The following is a 17,867-nucleotide window of genomic DNA, read 5'->3' as shown; positions in this document are numbered from 1 at the left end:
CCATACATTTAAGTTCTTTAACCCTAATTCTTGACTAGAGGGTCATGTAGTAGCCTCCACCCACAGAGGAACCCAAAACATTTGGTTAGGATCACAGAGCTGGGACATGCCAGAGCCAGAGTGCTATGGAAAGTGATTTATTTGCTTTCAGAACAAAATAAGATGCTCTCAGAACTTTTTTTAGTGAAAATACGTTTAGAACTTTAGAACTTTTCTAAAATACTATTTTGCCAGCTGAAGTAAAGATATCAATATAGAAAACTCTCCAGAGACAAGTGCCTGGGCTGCACAGCACAGTTCACAACTGTGTGGCCCCAGAGCTGTCTCACCAGCCACAGCTACTGCTTAAAAGCGGGGTTTGCGCTTGCGGCCGGTGTACTGAGTGTCAGGTCTGACTTCCCTGTGCGAAGAAATAACAGAATAGTCTCAGAAAGAAAGAACACAGAATCCCCTGGGACCCTTTCAAATGCAGGTGAGCCCTTAGTGGCAATAGACACCTGCCCCCCTTTCCACCTCCTCCCCTGCGGCCTGTCCCCAGCCCCATACTCACTTGCCCTGACGCCTGCGGCGCTCCTTCTTCTCCAGCACCCACTCTCGGCTCTTTCTCACCAACCCCTGCCGCGCAATCCTGTACGGGACCCTGTGCCAGAGACAGCTATGAGCTGATGAATGGGACTGCCTCCTGGCACCCACGTTAATCCAGGCAGGGAAAAACGGTGAGTGTCCCTCGAGTTATGTAGCCTCAGATACCATTTCTTTCAAATGCTTCATCTTGCCTTGTACAACACAAGTCCCCAGTCTGGACACCCTCCTTCCTGGTACCATCCACTGGAGTGAAGCAATTGTTTAGTAGGAGAGAGAGAGGTGAGACCATGCTCACTCGCAGGCATCTTTGTGGGAGATGACCACCTGCTGGGTGTGTGTATATCATGCCTGTGGGGCAGGCAGAATGCCGTGCTACTTTTGGGGCAACTAGGCCAGGATCAGCTCATGAAAGCCTGGCAGTGCCCAAGGAAAGCCAGAGATCCCATGCCCAGTGCTGCCACTTGAGGCTCTAGTCTGGTTTTGGGGTCAGCATGCCTGGCATAGATCCAGTGAGGGCTCCCAGCAACTACAAATGTCTGAGGTAGGAAAACAAGGCTGCCCAGCTTGTGGCAGTCCTGACAATGATCCTCAAGGGCTGATGTTGGCCTCCAGCCCTGGCTGAGGAGAAAAAGGACTACCCACAGCCCCATAGGAGAGAGGCCCTGAAAATAGGGTGAGTCTGGGCCTTGCCCTTCAAGAGCCCATGACAGGGACCATCCGCACTAGGCAGAGCAAGTGCAGAGAGGCCCAAGAACTGCTGACGGAATGCCAGGAAGGACAAGCACAGAGATGAGGGGGTGATTGCACAGGCAGGGGGCTGGGGATGGAGGTGCAGCAGCCCAGGCAATATATGGGAAGGAGACACTGTGGAAGGACTGAAGGGGAAGGCAAGCCAGGCCAGTTCACAGAGGTCTGAATGCCAGCGAGGAGTCTATTCTCCCTTCACTAACCAGTGGGAACCATGACTTTTTTTTTTTTTTTTTAACCAACGCAATGACATATCCTTATCTAGATTTAGAGTGCACAGACACAACAGTTCATGAGAGGAACTTTGGAGGGCCCACAACTAGGGAGCAGGAAGACAGGGATGGAAAAAAGGGACTGAAAAGGAGTACTGAGGGGTGTGAGGGAAGGAGGAAAGAGGACTGGAATCCCAGGAGACCCTGTGATAGTCCAGAGAAACCAGTGTGGGGATGAACACCAGAGTCTGATGGACCAGGTGCAAAGCAGGAGACAGGTGCAAACTCAGGCCTGGAAACGCAGGAGGATTAATCCCAAAGAATCTATAAGGAAGTACAAACTGTGGGCACAGAGTGGTGGATAAGGGGCAAGACTGGAATGAGAGAAGGAACAATGAGGAAAAGTCATCAGGGGAGGTAAAGGGAGCAGGTGAAGATGGTGCCTCAAACCACAGGTGCGAAGAGACTGGCAAGTGCCAGGTGTAGACCGAGCCTTTCAGAAGAGCAGGTGAGGGGGAGATGGGAGGAGGCCAGGTGGCAAGGATGAAGGAATGCACCTTGAAACAAAGTTATGCACATTTTTTAAAATGCAGATTAGAGATAAATTAGGTAAATGTTTAAAACACTTTTTCTTAATTAACCTATTTCTTTATAACAATTGTCCTGAACGTGATTAGACAGAAGCGACAGTAACGGAAGCAGCGGATTATCCTCCCTTTCCTGCACAAGGTGCGTGGCCAGGCACTGTACAAACATGAGTCCCACACACACATCATCTCTACCCTCAACACACTGCTAAAGTGGGTGCTGTTCTCCCCCCCTTTTAAATAGATGAGGAATGGAAGCTCAGGTCATTCAACTTACCCGAGTTTACAGATAGGACATGTCGCCTGCAGACACTGGCATGAGGACAAGAGGGATCCTAAGATGCATGCAGGGAGTTAACAACTTGTCCTTCCTCTGTGAAGCAGGAGACAGGACCACTCACTGGGAGCAAGTGATGGGTACCTTACAGCAGAGAACATCTAGAAGAGCCCCCAGTTCCTCATGGGGAATGGGCTGGGAAAGCTGTGAGAAGTGACTGCAGAAGGCTGAGGGGTCAGACAACATAAATCTGTGGTGGGCACGAGGAGCACACACAATTTCCTGCACTGTAGACTTTCCAAACCCATTCACTCTCTGCACGCTCTTCCTCTTAAATGGCTTAAAGGTCTTAAAATCTTTCCCTCACCTCAAGCAGAACGAAGAAATAACTCCCCCTTCACTATCTTATACTCAATTATTCATTCAACAAATACTGAGCACTTATCACTAACAAGATACTACTCTTGATGTCAGCGATATAATACCAGTTCCCACCAAGTTTTCCATAGTTGGAGATAGAAATGATAACCAAGTAAACATATATATATGATTTAGAGCAGTGAAAGGTATTAAGGAGAATAAAGAAAGGTAAAAGAACTGAACTGAAGATACTGAGCAGAGAAACAGGAAGAGGTAAAGACACAGCAGGGAGTCAAGGTAGGCAGTTAGCTATTCGGTAATCCAAGCAAGGAGTGGTGGTGACTTAGACTAGCTGAAAGTGGGGAAAAGGTTCAGAATTGGGATACACATTGAGGCAAAGCACAGCAGGACTTGCTGATGGACTGACTGAATGAGAGACATAAGGAAAAGACAGGAATGAATGAGAAAGGTAAAGAATGGGGGAGGAAGCTGGGGGTGAAAACAAGAGCTGTTTTGTCTGAAGTACCTGTGGGAAGTATGGGTATAGATACTGAGGAGGCAGCTGGGAACTCAGAGGTGGGGTTGAGACTAAAGATATAAATTTGGAAGTTATGAACTTATGGTTAGTAGTTAAAGCAGCACAGATAGAGAAGGGGCCCACCTTGGGCCCCAGAGGAGCAACCAGCAGTAGACTGAGAAGGCATGGCCAGTGAGGTTAAGAGAAAACTAGGACAGTAGGTAAAAGGCCAAGCAAAGACTGTTAAGCGAGTGATCGGTTCCTTTTGTACAAAATATATCTAGAAAGAAGAAAAAAAGGGGGAGTGATCAGCTGTCTCAGATCCTAGTGATCAGACAAGATAAAGATGGAGAAGAAAGACTGAGCAACAACCACATATTGGGCAAGATGGAAATTGGTGGTGGCTTTGACAAGAACAATTTGTGATGAGACAGAAATGTGAGCCCAAGGGCCGACCCGTGGCTCACTCGGGAGAGTGTGGTGCTGATAACACCAAGGCCATGGGTTCAGATCCCATATAGGGATGGCCGGTTCGCTGGCTGAGAGTGGTACTGACAGCACCAAGCCAATGGTTAAGATCCGCTTACCGGTCATCTTTTAAAAAAAAAAAAAAAAAAGAAAGAAAGAAATGTGAGCCCAAGAAGTGAATTGAGAGAATGGCAGGAAAGGAAGCCAGAAGAGGCAAGTATAAGGAGTATGCTGTTATAAAGGGAAGCAGATAAAAAGGGTGGTAACTAGAGATTGTTATGGAATTAAGGAAGAAGAACCTTTTCTAATACGGGAAATACTATGCAGCATGTTTGTGTGCTGATGAGACTGACCCAGGAGAGTAAAGACAAGAATGCAGGAGAGGGAAAGGAGAGCCACAGGAGCCCAGAGGGATGGGGTCCAGGACACAGGTGGAGGAGGGCAGCGTCAGGGAAGGCAGGAGACAGACTGCCAAGCGTGGTAAGAGGGAAGCAACAGCAGGGGGACTATGCAGCTCACAAAGCGAGTTAAGGCTGCATGCCACCCACAGACACCAGAAGGGCCCCAGCCCCCAAGACAGAAGCAGGCACAGTCCAAAAGGGGTGTCCAACTCTAACACACATTGGTATTACTACTGCATCTATACCTGAGGACCCTGGGTGAAAGGAGAGAGAAACACCATGTCTAAGAAGCGTGCAGCAGAGCTCAACAACTACGTTACCTTCTATTAGTGAACATGGACTCCCTGGCCTCTTCTCCATCCTCATCTTCGTTCAGTCCCTGCAGGAACCAAAGTGCTATTCAATCATCCTGGAGATGTCTCAACCCATCTGCCCCATTCCTGAAGCCTGGGCACCAGGCCTGAGCCCTTCCAACAGGTACAAGGCCCAGTCCCACAAGAAGGAACTGACACTCTTTTCTGAGACCTGGAAAGCAGAGGTCTCTGCCTCCAGATTCCAAAGGATTTAGACATGCCAGCCTCTGTATTCTGGAGCTTGGGCCTGCTTTACCACCAGTGTTCTCCTAGCATGTTTTTCAGGCTGAACTCCACTGTTTAGAATCCAAAAGACATGGGCCTGCCCACCCAGTGTCCCTCACCATTGGTATAGAGGTTGAAGGCCCGGAAAACAAACAGAGGTAGAACCTGAAACAAAAAAGTACAAAGTGAGAGCTGGGCTCATAGAGACTGGTGGGGCAGACAAATCTTCGCCCCCTATGTCCTGCCTACCTGAGCCGTGGTGACCCATCCCAGCACTAGTCTGGTCCACTCAGTGGCCCAAAAGGGCCACACCACTACCCTCTCTCCTGCAGCCCAGGCAGCACACTAGCCCCCAGCACTCACTTCTTTGCTTTGGCACTGTTGGGGTAGTCCACCACCACACCACCGGTGAAGCCAGCCTTTGTGGCCTGGGTAGTGATGAACTCCAACTGAGGAGATAAAGGCAGTGAGTCAGGCACAGGAGGCTGGAGGAGCAGCCAACCACACCTCCACCCACCTTAAGAAGCCAGTCTGGGGCTGGCTTGTTGCTCACTTGGGAGAGTGCGGAGCTGATAACACCAAGGCCAAGGGTTTGGATCCCTACATAGGGATGGCCCGTTTGCTCACTTGGGAGAGTGTGGTGCTGACAACACCAAGTCAAGGGTTAAGATTCCCCTAGCAGTCATCTTAAAAAAAAAAAAAAAAAAAAAGCCAGTCTGCCCCCAGGATGGATGCTCCCTGAGAAAAGAAGGTCCACTTCATTAGGCTTTTCCAGTTCTGAGTACCCAAAAGCCACGTAGAGGAATGTGCAGCCTAGAACCAGTAATGGCACATGTCTCTCTCAGGGAAATTACAGAACAAAACAATTCCCCTCATTCTCTCACTTTCTAGTTCAGGGACCCATTTACCTACACAAATCTCAGGAAATGAATGGCCACCAATTGGGAGCAAGACTCATTCATGTTATTAGTAAGGAACAGCTTAGCACTTGTCTTTCAAAGTCTATAGTTCCGAATTCCTAATTCGTTATACTTCACAAGAACAGAAACTGCTGATGTTCTCTCACCCTCCCCAGGATTTATTTATTTGGTTATGGACATCAGTAATATCCCATCACATCATCTGTAACACCATCTAGTCTTTCGAGAGAAGACAAACATCCTGCTCCAAGCCCGCAAGATACCACCCCTCTTAGGATATCAGGTCATCAAACCTGATATGACCCATTAGGGGCCATAGGGACCACTCTAGGGTGCTCCTTTCCCACCAATCAGCACAAGGTTCCTTCTTCTGTCACTTCCCAACAGCTTGAGGGCAAGTGAGTGAGGAGCAGGACAACTTACTTGCTCTGGGTCCCTCCCTCTTCCCTGTACCTCCAGTATGTAACCAATGGGCTCACCTGCTCTGAGTTCTCAGGGTACAGCTGTAGGACAGCTCGGGCTCCACGGACCTGTAAGCAACAGAAATGTCACAATCTTACAAATACCCCATGTGGTCAAGACGTACACACTCTTCCCTTCCTTCATTCACAATATTTATTGAGCTCCCAATTTGTGCAAGGCACTGTTCTTATGCCTGGGGACACAGTCATGAACAAAAAAAGAGAGCCCCTGAACTCACGGAGCTCACGTTTTAGTTGGGGAGGTAACTGATTTACAGTAGTGATAAGTTCCAAAAAGAAAAATAAATTGGGACAAAGAGATGGAGAGTGACAGACTGTTGAGTTTACTTTTGGTTCAAGGAAGGCCTCTCTGAGGGACACTTGAGCAGAGACCTGAATGTAGTGGGGAGCTGGCTATTTAAATGAGGAAAAAGCATTTCAGCAGAGAGAAGGGCAAACACAAAAGGCCTTGAGAACTTCAGGATTAAGCCCAGCGTGTAAGTGGGAGAAACAACATAAAGTTCAAAACTAGCCGCCAGCTACCAGCAAGAAAATACATCCTAGAAAAATTTGAGGTGGAGTGAGGATGGGACTAAAGAGGCAAAAACACCTGGGTCCTCCAAAAAATAACTCATTTTTAGGACTTTGAATCTCAAACTATCATCTTATCCTAGTGAACAACTGAAATCAACACTATCAGTTATGAAGACAAGATAAAGCTCTCTCGGTGGTAAATAACCATCCTGCCCCATCTGAGGAAACATCAGCAGTGGGTGGAGGGAAGAGTGGGAAGTCAGAGGATGTGGGCACGAGAAGGTGTTCTTTGTGTGGCCTCGACATGACATCTCTGTCCTTGCTCTGCTCAGTTCATGACTCCAAACCAACTGATTAAAATTCAAATTCAGCATAGTATTCCAGGGTCAAGGGTTCAGATCCCCATACTGGCCAGCCACCAACGAAAAAAAAGCCTCAGCACAGTAGACATAGGAATTGTGATTGATCAACAACAGAAGTAGGCCCTATTCCAAATTAGTAAATTGGTCTCAACATTTGACATCAGTGTCTTCTGGGTTTGATTAGAGAGTGTCAGCACACTGAACTTGAACTTCTGTTTTGGCCGAGGGCCTGAACAGAAGTAACCACAATAAGATCCTGCCACTCCATGCAGCCCCATCTGAGTGGCCTTCCCATCATGTGACATCTTCACCTTCACCACTCTACCTGCAGTACAAGGGAAGGACAGGCAGCCAGCCCAGATGGAGATCTCATACTTACGAGAACAGAATAAAGAGAAGAAAAAAAGCAGTACAGGCGCTTGGCAGGGTTGTCGGACTTCTTGTTAGCAGTACAGAGCCATTGCACAGCAGAAATGCTAAAAAGGAAGGGACCTAGTCAGGAGATTAATCCACATTGCTTCCCCCAGACTCTTCAAGACTCTGAAACCATCCATCATGGATCTCCCAGTGACACCCTCCTGCCCACAGCTCCCCCTTTTGGAAAGCGCAGGGCCACTCCAGATCACTGCTCTGCAATACTGGGCCAAACAGCATTGACAGAAGGGCAGCATTCACTTCCTTCAGCCAGTCCAAGAAAACATTTTCTCAACCTTGTTTCTACATGCATCTCAAGTTAAAAATTACTCAGTTTGTCAAGGCTGTCTCTGCTCACCTACCCCTACATTCCCTTCCTCCAATCAAAGGCAACATGCTTTACAGTATTTACACAGAGCCACTGATTCGCCCTCCTAAATCATTTCCTTCTACTGTTGCTGTTAAGTGTCTTCACAATCCTCAGATTTAAAATCTCAAGGAGTTACTGCGTCCTCCTTCCTGGTCTCCCCTCACTTCTGTGCACACACCCTCAGAACCCCACCCCACACCCACTGGCTAGTCCAATGGCCTCTCCCAGCTCTCACTTTGCTTCACTCACTGCATCTTGAATGCTGTCAACCTAACTTACCGCTACTCTCTCTTCCACCAGAAAACAACACTCCTCTCTCTTCCACCTGAAAACACCCCTCCTTAAACACACATTCCTGTCACTCCCCATTACCTACTGAATAAAGCTCAAACCTCTTAGGATGCAGTTAAAAGCCTTCTAGGAATTGACCCCACACAATCTCATCTCCCATGAAATCTCTCTTTCATCTATGATCTATGCCTTTGCTCACACTGTTCCTTCACTCAGAAACCCTCTCCTTGCCTATCCAAATTCCTTCCAGCCTTTAAGGCCCAGCTCCTCACCTTCTCAAAGCTTTCCTGGGCCCTCTTGTTCCTCTTCACAACTCTGGCGGGCCTCATTACTCCCCAGTGCACACCCCACACTCAGCCTTGTGTTCAGTTGCCTGGCCCGTGTTTTACAGCATTTAATAAACCGTGAGTAGTGTTAAAAGCAGGAACTGAGTTTTATTTCCACATACTCCACAGCACACCTTGTATGATGTCTTACATATAGCAAATGTTTAAATTAAAAAAAAAAAAAAAAAAAAAAAAAAAAAAAGCTTGCCACACCATCTCTCCCCTTAAACACAAAAAGTGGCTATTTACTCCTAAAACATACAGATCATACCACTGGCCTTTGACTTTTTGCAGCTTAGAACACCTCATCCAATCATTACTAAAAAGCAACTGCTACCCTTGAAATGTTTTCCTACCCGCCCCCCCACACTGTCTTGTTCCCAGATGTAAGAAAATCTTCAAATCCAAATGTTTACTCCTTACCCAGATCCCTACTCTACAACCCTACCACTCAACCCAGGATCACTGAAGGTCTTCCCCCAACCTCCCCTATACCCTATCTACACTCCCATCAACCAAACAGAACAAATACTAAACATAACTTACTGCAGAAAACAAAAACAAAACTTCATGTTTCTAACAATTTCAACATTTTAAAATCTGTTATCAAATGCTCAAAAGTTGACCCTAATGACTGAGAAAAGACTCCGAAGTCAATTAAGAAATTAGAGGGCCGGCCCCATGGCTCACTCAGAGAGTGCGGCGCTGATAGCACTGAGGCCGCGGGTTCAGATCCTATCTATATAGGCATGGCCGGTGCGCTCACTGGCTGAGTGTGGTGCAGACCACACTGTGCCGAGGGTTGTGATCCCCTTGCCGGTCGGAAAAAAAAAAAAAAAAAAACAAGAAATTAGAGCAGTCCAGGCTGCTCTCCACTAGTTCATCCAAAAGAAAAAAAGATGGCTGCCAGGGCCCACAAATTGGCTCCTAGAAGCTCAGAGACCACCTCCCCTCCCCCCAAACACAAAGCAGATATAGAATCCATAACAGTGTTGCTCAACCTGACAATGCAAAATGATCACAGGAGTAGAAAGTTTTGAAATACAAAATAACCCACACATATTCTTGGGCCTTGCTCTGACCGTATAAATCCGAAAATTCCAGGGGATGTATACTTTTAAGTATCTTGTGTGACACTGCTTCACAGCCAGGTTTGGGAAGCACTGTCCTGTAGGACTAAAAGCAGGAGGCGAAGACCCTCACCTGATACAACCATCAAAGGAGCCTGGTTTGAACGGGATGCCCTGGCCCATGTCCCCCAGAAGCAGGTCTCCCGTCATTTCCCGATCCAAGGCTGCATCTACGTTGGAGAAGAGGGAGTCGGAGAAACAGACGATATGTATAGCTGCTCCACACTCATGAGGGTAGCCCACCCCAGTGCCAAACAGGACATACTTACCCAGCATGGCAGGGCTGATGTCAATGCCCACCCAATAGTGTCCCTCATCTGAGAGATAACCTCCACTCAGCCCAGAACCACAGCTGGAAGGCACAATCATTCAGGGACTCAGTGTGACTAGCAAAGATGCTCCCCCACCTAGACAATCTGAACCAGACCACAGGATCTCACCCAATATCCAAAAGGTAACAGGGCTGACCCTCAGGCAGATAAAGGAGTTCCAATGCTCGCCCAGCCATCTTGGTCTGGACATCAATCATCCGTGAGCTGGGAAGGCAGAAACAAAAGTGCGTGGTAAAGGAGTTCCAGGCTAATACCTCTCCCAGACCAAAAAAAGCCAAGGAAAGAAAAATAGAATAATCATCCCAAGATTCTCTTTTCTGACCTTTTACCTGGTAATTCTACCTTGGAATCAACAAATTTATTCACAACTATTTAAAACTGACCCCAAACGTCCATGTAATACAGTAACATGTTACTTTGTTGTGACAAAAATTCAAGTTTACCAGCTGCAAACTTGATAAGAAAGAAGCAAATCACTTAGCTAATGACCAACCATTGGGTATCTGCAACTCTCTAAGGCTTTGATGGTCAACTGCTTGTTAAAAATATATTTTTTGGAAAATTATCTACCCACTGTAGTTACTCTAACATTTAAGGATCAACAATGCACAACAAAAACCTATAGCAGTGCTGTCCATGAAAAACATCACGCAAGCCACATGACTTTCTGACAGCCACAGTTAAAAAAGAAATAAGTAAAATAAATGGTAATGATAGTTCACTTAACCCCGTATATCTAATAACATTTTATTTAGCCCAATATGCCCAAAATATTATTACAACATATAATAAACAAAAAATTATCAATAAGATATTTTACATTTCTCCATACTAAGTCATTCAGACTAGCCCCATTTCAATAGATGACTATTGGCTACCATGTTGAACAGAGTGGTCCATAGTATATCTGGCCCTGCCAAGATCAAAGGAAAGAACCACACTAATAGTTTTCAAAAATGCCTAACACAGAGGACCGGCCTGTGGCTCACTCGGTAGAGTGCTGTGCTGATAACACCAAGGCCATGGGTTCGGATCCTATATAGGGATGGCCGGTTCGCTCACTGGCTGAGCGTGGTGCTGACAACACCAAGACAAGGGTTAAGATCCCCTTACCGGTCATCTTTTAAAAAAAAAAAAAAAAAAATGCCTAACACAGGACTCTGCAGCTGGAAAAAAAGTTTGTACTTGATACACAGTGTCGATTGTGCCAGAAATTTTTGCTGACCGTCTGTGTCTTGGACTCCAATTTGAACGGAAGGGAGAATGAGTATTTGTAGAATTTTCTACAGAGTACCATATTGGAAAGAGCAGGCTTGGAAGTCACTGTTAAACCCTAATCTGTCAAATGATTTATACAAATAACTACCCTCTATGAAATTTAGACAATACCTATACCAACGGTTGTCACAGAGTAAGACGATGTAAATAGGGGGACACTAAGCATTCCATAAATCGTAGTTCCTCCCCCCCAATACCCAATAGTACTGACCCCTGACGCGTATCCACTGCTTACTGCGTATTTTGCCACACGCTTAAAACAAGCTGTTGCACTAAACCTTGAAAACCACCTAGGGAAGGTAGGCATGATCACCCTTGCTTTAATGCTAAGGTTACTGAGACCAGAGGCTTCGGTGGTTTACTTTTTTTTTTTTTTTTTTTAACAATTCATTAGTTTTACTTTTCAGGGGGCTTAAAGTTGACTTTACCAGTGGCAGAAATAGCACCAAGCTAGGCCCCTCCCTTCTCCCACTCCCAAATTCTACATGCTTTCCAAGCGATGCCCATCATCGGGGCAACTTGCCGTTCCCGACCCCCCGACGCCTCGCAATATCCAGGCTCCCCTCACTTGCGAACGTATTTCTGGGCTTCATTCTTGTCGTAAAACTGCGGGAAAAAGAAATAGCAGGTACAGTGAAGAGTCCGGGCGAGGTGGCTCCAGAAAAGAAGAGAGAGGTGGCCGCAGGCCACAGGCCTCACCAGCTCCGGGGGTCCACCGTGCTCCGGTCTGCGGACACGAGACGCCATACACCCGCCTCAGCAGCACGCCTGGTACTGGCGTCTTCCGGGAGCCGGCTTTTATATCATCAGCCCCGCGACCTCCTCGTAATGCGCACGCTCCACCTTCTCCCCTCCTTCCTTTTCACTTGATTGGCTATAGGGCCGAGGCACTGCTCACAACCCGCCCCTCCTATTGGCCAGTTCATCGTGCACCGCACCTCTGATTCTCTCAAGATGGCAGCCACGCTAGGTCTGAAGCGGCCGCGGCTGATACCATGGAGGTTATGGCAGGCCTGGGGAGCTCCACAAGATTCGACATCGGGCCTGGGCCTGGGAGCGAGGACTTATTCCCGGGGCGACGGCCCATACTCGCGCACGGTGCTCTATGAGCTGCTCGGCGTCCCTTCCACTGCCACACAGGGGCAAATCAAGGCGGCCTACTATCGGCAGAGCTTCCTCTATCATCCCGACCGTAACTCGGGGAGCGCCGAGGCTGCCGAACGCTTCACGCGCATCTCCCAGGCCTACCTGGTGCTGGGCAGTGCCACACTCCGTCGCAAGTATGACCGCGGCCTGCTTAGCGACGAGGACCTGCGCGGACCTGGCGTCCGGCCTTCCAAGACGCCTTCAGCTGACCCTGCCCCGTCCCGCGCCCCGCCGGCCGCCTCTCGGGCCTACGGTGGTGGTCGCGCCGCTCCGGGCGCCAACCGCACCATGTTCGACTTTGACGCCTTCTACCAGGCGCACTACGGGGAACAGCTAGAGCGCGAACAGCGTCTAAGGGCCCGGCGGGAGGCCCTTCGCAAGCAGCAGGAGGACCGGGCCAAGAAGGGCATCGACTGGGACGAAACCCGAGACACGGTGTTAATTTTCTTTTTCCTCACAATCTTCGTCATCATCGGCTTTCGTATTTAATCGGAGAGAGGAGGGAAGGGGAGCAGCCCCTTCCAGCCCCAGGAAAACGACTTACCATAGTCTACCTCTGCTGGGGACCGAAGGAACTGCACTCCCGCGCCCTCCCCCACCCGCCCATCTTAGCCAGTGACCTGCACATCCCTCCCCTTCGTCCAGAAAAGGAGGCTTGTGATGGCCTAAGAGGCCCCAAGCTGAAGAGTCCCGAAAGCCCGGGAGTGAAGGGTTTTCTGGAGTCCCGTGGGTGCCTGCTTCCAGAGGTTGCCTTCCCGGTGTTCTCAACTTCTGGAACTCTTGCTCTGGTTTTATCGTAAAGCCCTGAGCAAGCTTTGTCTGGTCCTGCCCCACGTTTGTACCATGGGGTTCCTCTGTAAACTTGAAACGTGGATTGTGACCAATTGTTGACTGCCAAAAGAAAATGGGGTTGTGAGAAACTTGTCTTTCTGTGAGTTCCCCAAGCCACAGTTGAAACCTGATCCGGGGTAAGAATGTGATCGATGGAAAGCTTGCAGTTCCTCCCTCTATGGTCAGCCCCACACCCCACTCTCCCTTCTGCTGGTGTCATGTGGGAGTGGGAAAACAAGGTCATCAAGCATGAGGAATGAGGGTTCCTGTTCCCATATTTATCTAATGTATGACCTTGGAGAAGTTACTCTGGGTGTGACAGCAGAGGAGTAAATCATTTGCTGTCAAGGTTTGTCACAATTTATTATCCATAGTTTATTTTTCACTAGACAAAAGTCTATCTTTAACTGTAGTAAATTGTACATATAAAATACACAGAAAGTGCTAAAAAGATAAATAAAATCAATTCATAGTGATTATAACATGATGCTAATAGGGCCAGGTTCATCCTTGGAACAGCGCACCTATTACCTGGGCAGGCCTTTACTGGCCAGCCCCATTGCTAACTGTGCAACTCATCCCCTCCTAGACAGAGAGCAACAAACTCAGAGCTGGAGTCCTCTGAGTGTGACCCATGCTCCTGTTTAACTTGCAGTGCTTACCAGAGGCCCCACAAACTAAGTCCTTCAAGCAAGACTGCTTGAGGCTGTGGGAAACTTTTGGGGTTTGGAGTAGACAGGACTACTGAGGGATAAGAGACTTGCTGGTCAAAGTGGATATTCAATTTCTTTTTTTTTTTTTTTTTTTTTTTTTTTTTTTTCCGTGACCGGCACTCAGCCAGTGAGTGTACCGGCCATTCCTATACAGGATCCGAACCCGCGGCCGCTGGGAGCGTCGCCGCGCTCCCAGCGCAGCACCCTCCCGAGTGCGCCACAGGCTCGGCCCGATATTCAATTTCTTATGCAGAGCTGGCTAAAAGTTTTTTTTTTTTCCTTTCTAATTCATGCTAAGCAGTTGGTCTTTGCTTGGTCAGAGCTGCTCTCTTTTTTATTTTTAAAAAGATGAGCGGTAAGGGGATCTTAACCCTTGACTTGCTGTTGTCAGCACCACGCTCTACAAAGTGAGCTAACTGGCCATCCCTATATAGGATCCGAACCCTTGGCCTTGGTGTTATCAGCACCACACTCTCCCGAGTGAGCCACGGGCCGGCCCTAGAGCTGCTTTCTTAACAGTGAGTCACCAGACGTGAGGGGTGGGTTGGCTGTGAGATTGTAGGTGCTCCAGTGTTTATGCTCTGGGGTTCAGTATAAAGCTGTGGAAGAGGAAAACCCTTGCAAGAGTTCTATGGCAAGGATGAGGGCCCAGGTCTAGGGTCTAAACAAAGCCAGAGGTACTTTGGTATATTAACATCAATTCCTGCACTCAATATTTTCTGTAAAACCCTTGTACAAAATTGGGATAAACCCACAGTCCAACCTGATCTCATGAAAACCATTCAGTTCTCTCTTGCCTTGGAAGTTGGGGGTAAGCTGGGCATGGCTTTACAGTGACCATACAATTCTGTAGTGAAGATTCTAGCCCACCCTGGTTCAGACTTGCTTGGCTCAGTGAGCCTTGATTTTGGGGGGAGGGGAACTCTGTACTTTAAAAAAGAATATTTAATGTTATGTTTCATAATTGGAAAACAAGAGGGAAAGTCTGTTCTTTTTGAAATACAAACTACAGAAAGGAGAGCTTAGTAAAATTTACAGCAGCTAGTGATTCTCAGCCAAGAACGTGGGGACGTAACAGGGTCCTTGGGGCAAGGGCTTCTTGTTTTTGATTTGTAGAAGCATTAGTGATCTGTAATAGCATGGGCCCCTAGACATAAACATCTCAAATTTGTTTTTTCTTAATGAAGATCACAGCCAGGAATGTTCCTTGCAACTCCAGAACCTGGAGGTAGATGGAAAGTTGCAGAAGGTTTGGGGGAAATGTGCAGACTTAAGTGAAACTTCTGGAACATTCCAGAACATTTTATGCAACTATGAGCATGGTAATCTTTTTTTTTTTTTTTTTTTTTTGGTGGCTGGTCTGTATAGGGATCCAAACCCACGACTTTGGTGTTACCAGTGCTGTACTCTCCCAAGTGAGCTAACCAGCCAGCCCCCAAGCTCTAAGCCTTTCCCATGGCCCAGAAGTAGGCCCACTTCATTCTGATAGCGTCCATCCCCACCTGCCTTAGGTCTTTTTAGGCCAGAGCTGAATTCTGAGGGATACCACAACCTGCCCTCCCTAAAACTGAGTCTGGGCTCTTTATGGAAAGGGAGATGTGTGGGAGGCTTTTTGAAGGACCCCCAACTGGTTCCCATGATAACATTTCTCCATCTGCCCCACCCCCTCCAGATTGTCTTGGGTCTTTCCTTTCTCTGCTTCTTACCTGCTCTGGCAAGGGGAGCTGAATTAGATTGTGGACATTAGCGCCTGCCTTCTAGGTCCTATTCCCCAATTCCTAATGGTGGAGGAAGGCTCAGACACGCCCATTCTTAGTCCTTTTTCTTCTTTTGGTCACAAACTAAAATAAAACTCCTTAGAAGTTTGGACCTGGAATGGGAGACTAAGGCGAGGGGCCCAGTCTGCTCCAAGCTGTGCTCAGTGGATAGATGTGCAAGTACAGTACAAGGCTGAGTGAGCAGCAGGCATGAGTCCTAAATGAGGAGACATAGGCTGACAAGACAGGAATCAAAGGTGCGCATGTCTAGGCAGTTGTGGTATTGTCTTTATTTGATAAGACTATTCCTCCTTAGCCAAACTGATTTTTCCCCTCCATTACCTTTTATTTATTGCTGGGTAAAATGACCCTTTACAGAGCCCAGTGTTGGGAGAGTAGGATTTCTTCTTACTTGCTTCTTTCTGAAGTTCTGGCACTGGATGCACCTTTGGCCTCTGCAGTGGTCCCAATATGAGCCAAGAGAGTAACAACAGCCTACCTTAGGCCAAGGAGTTCTCCCTTGGGTTGTGATTGATTCTGAACGTCATAGCCACGGCCACCAGCCTTCCCTTTTTAGGAAATGGGAGAGGCCTATGTCTTGAACCTTTGGACTTCCTTGAAGGTCACCAGCCCCATGAAAACAGGCTGAGAGAAGGGATAGCTGGTAAGTGGTGATATCCCTTCAATCCCCTCTCTTGAATTCAGTGTACTAGAAAGTGGGCTCTGTTCTGTCCTTTGCCTCCTTAGTTCCTCAGCCCTGTGATGAAGTCACACACTGCTACCTACCTATGAGCAAGATCATAGGGGAAGACCTGCTTCGCCTGCCCTCAGCAGTTTGGCTCTGGATTCAGTTTGTGGCCCTGGTGGGTTTGTGCAAAGCAGCCTAGTGTTCCTCTGTTAATGTGCTAAAACCGTAGTGAAATCTCAGTCTGGACCTCAATGACCTTGCATACACCAAGAAGGCTCAGAGTTCTCATCCTGTGCAAGAAGCCCAGGCAGAGTTCATCTCTCACTGTCTGTCCTGAGGTCACAGTGTCACTATGGACATAACCATCTCACCACTCTCTCTTAAGGCTGCCCTGGACCTGGGGTACTGTCACTAGTCTTGAGATGGGTTGGCTCTTCTTCCCATCTTGGCTTTGTCCCGTCAACATTAACACCCTCAGCCTTGAGAGGGGACTGCTGCTAGATAAAAGAAGGCCTGTTTCAGGAGGACCAAGAGCAGACTGAGATTCATGGTTCACAGGCCGCAGCTCACCAGCAGACAGTTTTGGCTGGCACAGTGTCCTAAAATAACTTTAGCCAACATTCAAAACTTGTGAGATTTTGCGTAAAAATACAGATTTCTAACCTCTCAAAAAATGAGAAAATCTGCCACCATTGAGCTTATGGACTTGCATTCCTGCCATGGGAGAAGCAGAGTAACATCTGCCCTTTTAGATGAGACACTGAGGGCTGGCCTGTGGCTCACTCGGGAGAGTGCAGTGCTGATAACACCAAGGCCACGGGTTCAGATCCCATATATGGATGGCCGGCTTGCTCCCTGGGTGAGCGTGGTGCTGACAACACCAAGACAAGGGTTAAGATACCCTTACCGCTCATCTTAAAAAAAAAAATGAGACACTGAGCCCCAGTTTGCTGCACTTCAGCAACAGAGGTGAAATGTGAAAGGCCTTTATCCACACACTTGCCACAGTGGAGAAATTTTTCCCATAGTGGAGAAATACTTTTCTACCATATGTCTATCAAGGGTTAGGGGGAAGGACCATGTGTTTCCAGAAAAATGAAAGTGGGAGTATTTGTAGAAATGGAGTGCTTTGCTCCTCTGTGTCACCTTCCTGTCCCATATAGGTGTTTGAGAGTTTGCAGATTCCTAGGCTACGTCATGTGTTGCTGCAAGAGCCCACACTTCATATAGGGAGGCTGAGTGTAAATCTTATTTTCCTTGTAGGGCAAAAAGAATCTTTTGAGAGGTCTACAGCAATGGCAAGATTTTAGACAAAGCCAGAGGTCCTTTGGTACAGTAAAATCCTTGTATAAATTGGGATAAACCTGCAGCAAATCCACCTTGATCTCTTGGAAACCATTAGATTCTCTCTAGCCCTTGGGGTCAGGGGCAAGCTCCTAGCCACAGCTTTGTAGGGCCATAGGATTCACTGGTTCAGATTTGAGCCTACTCTGGTTCGGGGCTTGCTTAGCTCAGTGCACCTTGGTTGGGAAAAAAGCACATTTAATGTTATTATGCTTTATGTTTGGAAAACAAGGTGGGA

General features: G+C 47.7%; 2 protein-coding genes and 1 non-coding gene across 3 annotated transcripts; 1 reads left to right on the top strand and 2 right to left on the bottom strand.

Annotated features, from left to right (window-relative positions):
* Positions 1-129: 129 nt before the first annotated feature.
* On the bottom strand, positions 130-11,956 carry BUD23 (BUD23 rRNA methyltransferase and ribosome maturation factor). The gene is made up of 12 exons (XM_063090563.1): positions 11,850-11,956; positions 11,719-11,756; positions 9,981-10,076; positions 9,810-9,892; positions 9,614-9,710; positions 7,389-7,485; positions 6,132-6,182; positions 5,096-5,181; positions 4,852-4,897; positions 4,475-4,533; positions 551-640; positions 130-400 (listed from the first exon to the last, which is right to left on the bottom strand). The coding sequence occupies exons 1-12, from the start codon at positions 11,895-11,897 to the stop codon at positions 346-348; spliced, it is 846 nt and encodes a 281-aa protein (XP_062946633.1). The 5' UTR covers positions 11,898-11,956; the 3' UTR covers positions 130-345.
* LOC134374444 (small Cajal body-specific RNA 20) lies at positions 1,116-1,247 on the bottom strand. The gene has a single exon (XR_010023289.1). It is a non-coding gene; the product is annotated as a small Cajal body-specific RNA 20 (non-coding RNA).
* Positions 11,957-12,094: 138 nt separating the features above from the next.
* DNAJC30 (DnaJ heat shock protein family (Hsp40) member C30) lies at positions 12,095-14,607 on the top strand. The gene has a single exon (XM_063090907.1). The coding sequence runs from the start codon at positions 12,105-12,107 to the stop codon at positions 12,783-12,785; it is 681 nt and encodes a 226-aa protein (XP_062946977.1). The 5' UTR covers positions 12,095-12,104; the 3' UTR covers positions 12,786-14,607.
* The last annotated feature ends 3,260 nt before the right edge of the window (positions 14,608-17,867 follow it).

Source organism: Cynocephalus volans, chromosome 3, assembly GCF_027409185.1.
Source record: "Cynocephalus volans isolate mCynVol1 chromosome 3, mCynVol1.pri, whole genome shotgun sequence".
Lineage (NCBI taxonomy): Eukaryota > Metazoa > Chordata > Mammalia > Dermoptera > Cynocephalidae > Cynocephalus > Cynocephalus volans.
This window is presented reverse-complemented; position numbering and strand designations above follow the sequence as displayed.